Source organism: Choloepus didactylus, chromosome 2 (assembly GCF_015220235.1).
Source record: "Choloepus didactylus isolate mChoDid1 chromosome 2, mChoDid1.pri, whole genome shotgun sequence".
Lineage (NCBI taxonomy): Eukaryota > Metazoa > Chordata > Mammalia > Pilosa > Megalonychidae > Choloepus > Choloepus didactylus.
The window spans coordinates 115,750,032-115,762,256 of record NC_051308.1 but is presented as its reverse complement, the minus strand read 5'-3'; the positions used below and the strand labels follow the sequence as shown (position 1 = coordinate 115,762,256).

At 35.9% G+C, this 12,225-nt stretch overlaps 1 protein-coding gene and 1 long non-coding RNA gene across 12 annotated transcripts in view; one reads left to right on the top strand and one right to left on the bottom strand.

Annotated features, from left to right (window-relative positions):
* The window catches only part of ARNT (aryl hydrocarbon receptor nuclear translocator), a 95,534-nt gene extending 86,608 nt beyond the window's left edge, over window positions 1–8,926 (bottom strand). For 4 of the 9 annotated variants that reach the window (XM_037826062.1, XM_037826063.1, XM_037826064.1 and 1 more), the window contains exon 1: window positions 8,744–8,903. In XM_037826062.1, coding sequence (XP_037681990.1) covers window positions 8,744–8,768 — 25 coding nt within the window. In that variant the 5' untranslated portion in view covers window positions 8,769–8,903. Of the gene's footprint in view, window positions 1–8,743 lie in introns of all 9 variants that reach the window. The other 5 variants (XM_037826059.1, XM_037826061.1, XM_037826066.1 and 2 more) reach the window with 2 other exon arrangements.
* LOC119526713 lies at window positions 8,797–11,058 on the top strand. Of its 3 annotated transcripts, XR_005215240.1 has the most exons (4): window positions 8,797–9,219; window positions 9,327–9,454; window positions 9,673–9,932; window positions 10,854–11,058. It is a non-coding gene; the product is annotated as an uncharacterized LOC119526713 (long non-coding RNA). The 3 variants fall into 3 exon arrangements; XR_005215239.1 differs by lacking the exon at window positions 9,327–9,454 and having other exon boundaries at window positions 8,798–9,289; XR_005215238.1 differs by having other exon boundaries at window positions 8,798–9,454.
* The last annotated feature ends 1,167 nt before the right edge of the window (window positions 11,059–12,225 follow it).

The following is a 12,225-nucleotide window of genomic DNA, read 5'->3' as shown; positions in this document are numbered from 1 at the left end:
TTAGAAGTAAATTCTTTCTTCTCATTTACCTTAAATGTCAATGGATTAAAAGGCAAAGACTGACGGATTGGATGAAAAAGTATGATACATCTATATGCTATCTACAGGGCACTCACTTTAGGTACAAAAAGACTGAAAGTAAAAGAGTAGAAGGAGACAGTCCATGCAAACACTTATCAAAAGAGAGTGGAAGTGGCAATATTATTGTCAGATAAAATAGATTTTAAATCAAGAAAGATTACAAGAGACAAGAGGATATTATATACTGATAAAAGGTTCAAGCCAGTAAAAAGATATAACAATTATAAACAAATATCCACCTCACAACAGAGACCCAGAATGTATGAAGCAAAAATTGACGGAAATGAAAGGAGAAATAGTTCTACAATAATAGTTTGAGACTTCAGTATACCACTTTCAATAACTGATACAACATCTAAGCAGATCATTAAGGAAATAAAGAGCTTCAACAACACTATTAACCAAGTAGACCTAACAAACATACACAGAATACTCCAACCAAAAACAGCAGAACACACATTCTTCTCAAGTGTCCATGGAACATTTTCCAAGATAGACCAAAACAAATTTTAATAAATTTTAGAACACTGAAGTCATACAAAGCATCTTGTCATACCACAATGGAATAAAGCTAGAAATCAGAAAAAGAAGGAAAACTGAAAAATATATAAATATGTAGAAATTAAACAACACACTCTTAAATAACCAATGGGTCATGGGGGAAGGAAAAAAAAGGGGGGGGCACCCAGTGTTCTTTTTTACTTTAAATTCTTTTTCACTTTAATTTTTATTCTTATTATTTTTCTGTGTGGTAATGAAAATGTTAAAAATTAATTTTGGTGACAAATGCACAACTATATAATGGTACTGTAAACAACTGAATGTACACTTTATTTCGTATCACTGCATGGTATGTGAATATATCTCAATAAATATGAATTTAAAAAATAATAATAATAACCAATGGGTCAAAGAAGAAATCACAAGGGAAATCAGGAAATATCTTGAGTCAATCAAAAACAAAAACACAACATAACAAAAGAATGGGATGCAGTGAAGGCAGTGCTCTGAGAGAAATTTATAGCTCTAAATGCCTATGTTAAAAAAAAAAGATCACAAATCAATAACCTAAATTTACACATTAAGAAACTAGAACAAGTAGAACAAACTAAATCCAAAGTTCATAAGAGAAAGGAAATAGTAAATATTAGCGCAGAGATAAATGAAATAGGGGATAGAAAAACAACAGAAGAATCAACAAAACCAAAAGTCATTTTTTTAAAAAATCAATTAAATTGACAAACCTTTAGCCACACTCAAAGAGAGAGGACACAAATAAAAACTGGGAATGATTACTTCCAAATTTACAGAAATAAAAAGGATTATAAGATGGTACTATGAACAATTATATGCCAATAAATTAGAAAACCTAGATGAAATAGACAAATTCTTAGAAACATATGAACTACCTAATCTGATGTAAGAAAAAAGAAAATTTCAACAGACCTATAACAAGTAGATTGAAGGAGGAATCAAAAATCTCTCAACAAAGAAAATTCATGGACCAGGTAGTTTCACTGCTGAATTCTGCCAAACATTTAAAGAATATTTAATGCCACTTCTTCTTGAACTCATCCAGCAAATAGAAGGGGAGGAATTAATTCCTAACATCTTATGAGGTCAATATTACCCTGACACCAAAGTCGGTAAATACAGTGCAAGAAAAGAAAATTACAGACAATACCCTTTATGAACACAGATGCCAAAATCTTCAACAAAATACTGGCAATCAGAATCCAACAGTATATGAAAAGGATTATACACCATGACCAAATGGAATTTGTTCCAGGAATGCAAGGATGGTTCAATATAAGAAACTCAATGTAATAGTCCACAATAATAGAATGAAGGAAAAAAAAAAAAAAATGATCATCTCAATTGATGCAGAAAAGACATTTGACAAAATCCAACACCTTTTCATGATAAAAGCACCCAAAAAACTAGGAATAGAAGGAAAATTCCTCAACATGATAAAGGGTGTTAACGAAAAACCCACAGCAAATATATTCAAGGGTGAAAGAATAAAAGCTTTCCCCCTAAGAGCTGGAACAAGACAAAGATGTCTGCTGTCACCACTGTTTATTCAACACTGTCTGGAAATTTTAAACACAATAATCCAGCAGAGAAAGAAAAAGCATCCAAATTGGAAAGAAGGAAGAAAAATTATCCCTATTCACAGATGACATGATCCTATACACTGAAAATCCCAAAGCATCCACAAGAAACCCACTAGCCCTAATAACAAATTCAGCAAAGTTATATGATACAAAGATAAACATGCAGTTGGGTCCCTATATGCCAGTAATGAACAATCTGAATCAAGAAAACAGTTCTATTTATGAAAGCATCTAAAACAATAAAATACCTAGGAATAAATTTAACCAAGGAGGTGAAAGACATGTATAACGAAAACTATGAAATAATGCCGAAAAAAATAAGACCTAAGTAAATGGAAAGACATCTTACGTTCATGGATTGGAAGACTTAAGATTGTTAAGATATCAATCATGCCTAAAGCAATTTACAAATTCAGTGCAATCCCCATTAAAATTCCTGTAGCCTTTTTTGCAGAAATGGAAAAACTGATCCCCAAATTCATATGAAATTGCAAGGGGCCCTGAAGAGCCAAAACAATCTTGACAAAAGAACAAAGTTGGAGGGCTCATGCTTCCTGATTTCAAAATTTATTACAAAGTTACAATAATCAAAACAGTATAGTACTAGCAATATAAACATATAGAACAAAATAGAATTGAGAGTACAGAGTTAAATACACACATCTGTGGCCAGCTGATTCTGACAAGAGTGCCAAGCCAACTCCATGGGGAAAGAACAGTCTTTTCAACAAATGGTGCTGGGACAACTGGAAATCCACATGAAAAACAATGAATGTGGACCTCCACCTCTAACTATATGTAGAATTAATTCCAAATGAGTCAAAGACCTAAATATAAGAGATAATACTATAAAACTCTTACAAGATAGCATAGAGAATTATCTTCAGGTCCTTGTACACAGGCAATAGATTTTTAGATATTACACCAAAAGCAAAAGCAACAAAAGAAAAAACAGATAAATGGGACAACATCAAAATTAAAAACCTTTATGAATCAAAGGACACTAGCAAGAAAGTAAAAAGACAGCCTACAAAATGGGAGAAAATATTTGGAAATTATATATCTTAATGTGGATGTGGAAAAACTGGAATCTTCATGCACTGCTATGGGGAATGTAAAATGGTACAGCCACTGTAGAAAATAGTTTGGCAGTTCCTCAGAAAGTTAACTATAAAATTACCAAATGATCCAGCCATTCCACTTCTAAGTATATATACAAAAGTACTGAAATCAGGGACTTTGAAATTATATTTGTATGCCAGTACTTGTACAGCAGTATTATTCACAATAGTCTAAAGTTAGGAACAGCTCAAAATATCCACCAACAGATAAATGGATAAATGAAATGTGGAATATACATACAATGGAAGACTATTCAGCCATAAAAAGGAATAAGGTTCTGACACATGGAGGAACCTTGAAAACATTACACTAAGTGAAATAAGTCAGACATAAAAGGACACATATTGTATGACTCTACTCATAAGAAGTATATAGAACATGCAATTCATAGAGACAGAAAGCAGAATAGTGGTTAACAGGGGCCAAGGGAAAAGGAGAATTAGGAGTCATTGCATGCTTAAGGGGTATGGATTTCTGTTTGGGATGATGCAAATGTTCTGTTAATAGTGAAGAAAGTTAGAAAACACTCTGAATGTACTTAATGTCAATGAATTGTACACTTAAAAATGGTTAAAATGGTTTTGTGTTATGTATCTCTTACCACAACAAAACAAATGTTAAAAAAAAAAGAAAAAAGTTATCCAGAAAAAGACCTTAGTACATGCTTAGGTATGAAGAATATTTACACCAAGTATATAGCGTAAACAATAAAAATCCATCTAACTACCTATTTGATACAATTATTTTAAAAAAATAGGAAGCTGGAAAGAATAAGCACATGGTAGGGAAAAGGGAATAAACAAATCTAAGTACTCATCTTCCACAGGGGATTCAATAGCTAATGCCACAAACTTTAAAATCAAGACATAGCTAAACAGATATGTTATTTACAAACAAGAAAGTAAAAAAACAAAAAGCTCTTTTAAAAGAGATAAAAATGGTTGCCACTGGGGGAGAAAGAAATGAGAGGAATCTGTTTTTCATAACAAATCTTATGAAACTATACGAGTCTTTAAATATATAAACGTATACTTTTGATACACAGATACACACAGACACTGACGCATACACATATATATAATATTTTTTAATGCAAAAGAAGAGCAAAGAAGAAGTGATAACTAACAAGATAAATATATAAAAAATAAAGAATCCAAAAATTTCTTTTTTAGATTTCCCAGGTTGCTTACTCTGGGAAAAAGGAAAAACTGTAATCAGTAATCATCATGAAAGAATTAAAAAAGTTGAGAAGGGTTTGTATAATATACTGGAAAGCATATACATACACACACACACACACACACACACACACACACACAAATGTTAAAGATTATCCAAATAGAGATGTCCTTTAAATAGATGAAAACATAGAAAAGAAACATATGTAGGACACTAGAAATGAAAATTTTAGGAGAGTCATTGAAGATTCCCCAAAAATATTAAAAAGATAAATGAAGGGAATGGGATATAGTAGGTACCAAATAAAAGTTTTTTTATGTCTTTTATTACCAAATAAAAGACACAGGAAGGCAAGCAGGTAGGAAGGCAGGTATGTGACCAAGTGGTAGAAATGAAGGAAGTGAAATGAAGGAAGGGTTTGCTAATAATTAGTTAAGAGTTCTAGTCCCAGGAGTGAGAATAGAAAAGTAGAATAATACAGAACAAGAAAAAGAAAATGAGTAGGAAAAAGGGGCAAAGAAGGAACATTAAGTGAGAAAAAAAGGCAGTGCAGTGTCTCTGAAGACAAGTTTCAAGGAGCGGTTCATTAAAATGGCACATTAATCTGACCAAACTACTGTGTCTAATTCTGGGGGATGAAGATCACAGAGAAGGATTCCAATTATAGTTGAAAAACAGAACTATGAAGAAAGAATATGGGAAGTTACAGAAAAGATTTTCGGAACTATAGCACTCTTCCAGCTCCTTTTTCAGCACCATTTATTCACCTCTCTATCTAAGCAATGATGCCTGCCTGGCTGCCCAAAATTATACAAAATTATAACTGGAATATGAAGCTGTGTTCTGAAATTCTGTTATCACCTTTATGAAACATATAATTTAAAAAATTTCTGAAAATGCCTTTCCCTTTAAACAGAAGTTCTTGTTAGATTATGACTATTTCTATTAAACACACAGATGGAACAATGGGTTAATCAAAAAAAATAGATGAATTAAAAAATAAAAACCTTAAACTGGAAGACGGCTATTTCGAAATGACAAGAAAAACTGGAGTTTCAAGAATGCAGAAGTGTCTACTTCTTGATTTCTAAGAAAACAAAGAGAAGACTCAGATTGGCCCAACAAATCTAACTGCATAAAAAGTATGCAGATGGAGGTTCTTTTTTAAAAATATTAATTCTATTTCAACTGCTGAATTAGTAAAATATAAATACTTCTTAAAAAGGTCTTTACAACAGAATATAATAAAAAAAAAAAAAAAAGAAACCTGACATCTTAATTTCAAAAATTTTTTGTCATTCTTTGAGTTCTTGAATCCAAGCAAGACAGCTTGGAAAGAATCCAGTTTCAAAACAGGGAGAATGCAGAGAAATAGACATTACACTGCATAATTCCTATTTTCCCATGTCTGAAAAAGATAAGTAAAAGTAATGGGTAAGAATTTTGTTTAATTGATGCATTTAAAACTGTAATTTATATAGGTGAACATTAAATGAAAAGAAAATTATTTCTGTAATGTTTGCCTTACGAACCCAAACAGTATTCCTTTCCTTGCCTTGTACCACACATTCTCCATCTACTCTTAAAAAGAGATCCACAATAAATTTATCTAGGCACAAAAAGAGGTTTCTGCTAATGAGAATACCAGAATCAAGGGAGGAAAAACCTACACTCACTACAAATTCATTCATTTGCTGGTTTGAATACTGAATTGTAATGCATTACAAATCACACAACCAATTTAAAAAGTGTTCATCAAAATAGCAATCTATAAACAAGAGAGAGATGGCCTAAGACTTCATGGACAACTTAGCCCACTTCTACTTACCACTGGTAAGTAGAATTCATGAAAAGTGATAGAATATGAAGAATTACAAATTCATGTAAGAAAAAGGAATCAACACATTATGTCTATTACTTCAACACAACTTTTAGAGAGTAGAGACTAGAAACCATATCATACTCTTGTTTTGATCTAGCACCTTATTAAGACATGGTGAAAATTTCAGAAAAGCCAGGTCTTCTGGAAAACATTTAGGGAGCATCAGTAGCCTCCAAATCATACTCTAAGTCCAATCTAAATGATCAAGCACTGTTATTAACCCTAACAAAGAATTTAAGTGACGCTTAGAGAGAACTGTGAAATAGTTATTACAAAAATCCTTTGCAGATATTTGTGAAGACAACAAGAAATATAGGGAAATTTAACCATCACTCCAGCAAAAAGACAAAATGGAACAAAAACTCAAACAAGTATGATGTCCCTAGTCTCTAAAATGACTCTAAGGAAAGAAGGCTTGACCATGCAGCAAAGAATTCTGACCTGAAAACCATTTACTTTCTTTTCACTGGGCACAGTACAAGTCCACCTTGTATCCCTCCATTCACAGACCTCATTTCCCAAAATGCAACAGCTATTAAAAGTCAATAGCACATCTATGATCTCTTCCTTCCTATATAAGGCGGAAAAGGGAGAGTAAAGAAAGAAAATACATTTTCGGATCTAATTATCCGGTTTTGAACATGGGATCACTAACTCAGAAGAGAAGGAAGTATTTTTCAATAATGAAAAAGAAACCTAAAAATTTCAGCAGCAGGCGCAAAAGGACAATAAATAGAGTCAACTGTTTCATTAGCAATGATTCTGCACAAATAAATGCTATTTTTTTGCTTACAGACTTAATGAAAATATGGTCAAGAGATTCTGGTTACTGTTTTTTAAAAAGCAAAATAAAATAAAACTTGTTTACCTAGGCTACCTCTTAATAAGAGTAAACGCTTTGCAACTTGACTATGGCTATTTAAGTATTTTGTAATGTATGATCAGTTTAAAATCATATTTACTACCTAGTTCACAGATACGTTATTTTACCATAAGGTCAGGTTTGCAATAATAATAAGCATCAATCCATTTCATTCCAGCACTCAGCACTTGCTGCAATAAAATTTTAGCCATTAATTCTATTGTGTCCTTTCCTTTAAAAAAAAATTAAAAAGATAAAAAAATATGATATTCGATATTCACATGTACCAAATTAATCTAAAAACTGCTCCATTCCCAGTAATATGGAGGGAAAAAACAGTAAATCTGACAGTGATCAATTATAATAACCAACCCTGGGTATTGCAATATAATACTGCCTTTCAAACGCATGAAAAAAAAACTCCAATTTAAATTTCAACATAGGGCACAGCAGTGAATCCCTCCCACTGCCCTATTTTCAAGAAATGCCCCTTGCCCTTTTTTAAGACTATCAAAGATAAAGATTTCTGAAAAAGGCTAGATTTCAGTTTGCAGGATTGTCCTAGGTCAGCAAGATAAAGTAGGACCCCTAAAATGAAATACTTCCTAAGGAGAAATAACTGTAATATCGTGGAAAGACGAGCGGGCCTAGGAATTTGAAGACCTGATCTCTCTAGAGCTGCATTACATCCCACACTATCTCTTAGCCATGACTGGCTTGAATTTTTTGAAAGTTCAGGCTCCCCTTTAGAAGAGATGTTCACTGAGAAACGGCATGAAACCAAAACTTTTCTGAAAGAATGGGAACTGCCTTGACTGACTCACACCTAACAAGATCTAAACCTGGGGTTCTAGAAGCATGCTATTGGCAAGACATCGTGAATCACAACCATTACACAAACTTCTGCCTTCAGCAGCTCAAGACACTAGACAGAGGCACCTCTTAAGATATAAACGCAAAAGTTTCAGTGTATAGCGGGGGTGGGTGGGGCAGTACAGCCTAAAGAAACAGAGTATATACTCAAAGAATTTTAAATTTTAAAATTTTAATTAAAATCTAAAAGTTCAAATGTTTGGAAAATGTTTGTGCAGTGTTTATGAACCCAAACTACTCTTCAAGTAAATAAGCCACTCCGTCCAGTTATTCGGCATCAAGAAGTTGCAGCGGGCAGAGGGTTAAGAGAGGACCACATCACACACCAGAACGCTGCCAGAGAGGAGTGGAGGCGGACCGGCCTCCCGCGGGCCACAGCTCCAACAGACTTTGGGGTTAGTACCCTCAACTCCCACCCGGCCGCTCGCTCACTCTAACTCTGGTCTCCGCAATTTTCCAGAGTTGGGCCCCTCCCCCAGGTCACTCCCTTCCCCTAGCGCCCCCTCGCCGCCCTTGCCCTTCCCTGCGCCCTCAACCCCAGCTTTGGCCCCTCAGCCCTGGGTCTTCTCAGTTGCCAGCCCCTCTCCCTTTAAAGGCGTCCCAAGTCCCAATGCTCCGTCTCCTCACCAGGGTTAGCAGCAGTCGCCGCCATGGTCGTAGATGACACCGCCACCGCACCACCCCCACCCCCAGTGGGAGGAGTCGCCGCCACCGAGCCTGAGGGGAGGGGGAGGAGAGAGCCACTCCCCAGACGCGGCGCCTTACTGCCGCCACCGTTACCGCGGAATTCAAAATGGCGGCTCCAGCAAACCCCACCATCCCCAGCCCCTACAGCGGAAAGGCTCCGCCCACGTGGGCGGAGTAACTCACGCGGGCGGAGTAAGCCTGCCTTCTTGGAGAAACTGACCAATGGAAACGCCACATCGACCCAGGGTGGTGCTGGTCACTAAGCCAGCCAGTCCTGCGGAGGAAGGGGGAGGGAGGATTCCAGCTGTCTCCCTAGTACCGTCTCCTTTGCGTCAGAGGCCAATGACCAAGTGACGTCAGTGAAAAGCAATTCAGATGGGGATTTTACTAATAAAACTTCGCAGGATCTGATAATGGTGAATTCGCTTGGATAATCGCTCTGAAGACTATTTTGTAATTTCTCATCAGATGCTTAAAGCGCAAATGGTGATTTGTAATCCTTTCTAGTATTTTTTTTCTTTAGGTATTTGTCTCTGGTGAAGAAAGTTCAATAACTAGTTTTTGAATGACTGCTATGAAACTGGCAGCGTAAGAGATCTGGTCGACAGGGGATATACCAACGGCCAAGACAGGAGGCAATGTACACAGAAGGTATTTCTGATTAAGAGTGAGGAAACATTTCCTTTGGTGGATAAGAGGGGCATAGTGACAGGTTTTTAGTAAGGAAAAGATGAGGACTTCACAGATTTATTATCTAATAATAGGAAGCACTTCCTATGGCCAGATGCTGTCCAAAATGCTTTAATTGTATTCACACATTTAATCCTTACAACACTGAAGTAGATTCTATCACTATTTCTCTTTTGCAGATAAGGAAACAGAAGCAAAGAGGTTAAGCAAGAGACACCCAGCTATTAAGTAGCAGTGTAGGAAGCACACTGAAGAAGTCTGACTCCCTGTTCCACCCAAACCCAAACAAACCCCAAAGTTTTAGTACTATAACCTACCTTTCACAAGGTTAGTGTCTCCGTCTGTGGTCCCTGGGCTACTGTTGTTGCCTGGATGTCTTATCAAGAAGCCCACATGGTTTGGCAATCTCAGAGAAAAACAATCAACCAATAATATTCAGGTATCCTTCATAAAATGTTTAATATAAGTTTAACTAGAATTTTAACAGAAATGTTATGCTTTTGAGCATCTTTGCATTTTTAGAGATTGTATGTGTACTATAAGAATTACGTTAACAGAATTCTCTCAGTTAACATTTAGTTAATAGTACAGTTTATCTCAGTCAAGGAATTTTAACATTATTTGCATGTTGTCATTTATATTTGTTAAAATTTCATTTTTCTTTGTAACAATTTTCTTGTGTTATATTTCCAATTCACATGCAAAAACTCATCCACTCAAAAGAAGTATACCGAAGCATAAAAAGTATGATGAAAAAAGTAACAAGTACTTCAATTCAAAATTATGTAGTAAAGATATTTATTAAATAAGACTCCAGTGCACATGTAGAATGTGAGTTATTAAGTGCCTTCAAATGTGGTAAGTTGATCCAAGCAGCCAAAAAACAAAAATGAAAAGAGGAAGTACAACTATGAATATCAAAAAGTTGTATTTTATTGGGCCAAAAATCCATTTGTCCCTTGCCCACTGCACCTTGAATGTTAGGAAACTTTGTCAAACAGTGACTTGGAAAGGCATCAAAACTATGTCATTTTTTTAACAAAATACAATCATATCACTGCCAATGAGATTATTATCTAAAAACAAATGTATTTTCTAGAATAATTGCAAAACAATGCTTTCCATAAATAAATTAATGAATTTTGTGACTAACAGAGAAGATACAAGTACACCCGCATGCTGGTTTGGATGAACTATGTCCCCCAAAACGTCATGTTCTTTAATGCAGTCTTGTAGGGACCAATGTATTAGTGTTGATTAGTTTGGAATCTTTGGATTAGGCTATTTCCATGGAGATGTGACCCACCCAACTGTGAGTGACACCTTTAATTAGGGTGTGACCTCTTGATTGTTTCCATAGAAATGTGGCCCCACCCATTCAGATGGGTCTTTGATTTAATCACTGGAGTCCAATATAAGAGCTCAAGCAGAAGGAGCTTGCAGCTGCAGCTTACAGAGGCATTTTGAAGATGGCTGTTGAAAGGTGATGCTGACATTTTGGAGAATGCCATTTTGAAACACAACCTGGGAGCAAGCAGACACCAGCCATGTGCCTTCCAAGCTAACAGAGGTTTTCCAGGTGTGTTAGCCATCCTTCAGCAAAGTTACCCTATTGTTGATGCCTTAGCTTTGACACTGTTATGGCCTTAAGACTGTAACTTTGTAACCAAATAAACCCCCTTTATAAAAGCCAATCCATTTCTGGTATTTTGCATAACAGCAGCATTAGCAAACCGGAACAATCCCTCATGGAAAAAAATTGGTAGAAGTCATTTTGTTACAGACATGCTTGTACAAATAGCTACAAATTATTAACAAATATTTTGCTTGGAGAAACTGGTAAAATTCCTTTATCAAATATCATGCAGAATCATGGTCTGCAACATGAAAGGGCAATATCAACTCTGTACCTGCTAACATGTTTGTCTCACAAGTGGACACGACTGATGTACACAATATAAATCATTTCACATCATGTATGCAGCATATATGAAGTCCATAAGGAGAAATGCCCAGATGCTTCCTGTTTATCATTAAACCAAATCAAGATGGCAGAGTGAGATGCTTCAGGACCCCTCCCTACAACCCCCCCCTACACACACATACAGAACAACCAATAAAAACTGGTAGAAACATCTTTCACAGACCTCCAGAAAACAGCTAAAGGACTACAGTAACAGGGTGAGAGCATTCTGAACAGAATTAGCAACACTGAATTGTATATATGAATGTGATTAAAGGGAGAGGTTTTAGGTTGTGTATGTGTTAACATGGGACTATATAGCACAATGAACCCTGAGGTGGATGATGGACTATAGTTGGTAGTACAATTATAAAAATGTCCTTTCACAAATTATAAGAGATGTACCACCCTAATGCAATGTGTTAATAATAGGGTGGTATGAGGGAATTCTATATTCTGTACATTTTTCGTAAACCTACAACTTCTCTAATTTAAAAAAAAGTGGAAAAAAAAAAGGCAACTTAAAAGCAGTAGGATTGTGGCACTCTGGCTAGCCCCTCTCCCACCCCTCACTGGATAAATACAGAGTCAGCCCATGCTCCCAGTGCAGATCCTTGGTCCTGGTACCCAAGGAAGCAGAGTAACTCTCGTGCACCTACGGGGAGCTTGTATGTCTGGCACAATCTGTCTGGTGGTGGCATGAGGGACTCACCATCCCAGAACTTGCCCTGCGTGTAGAAAGCAGCTCACAGAGCTCTCCTACAGAATT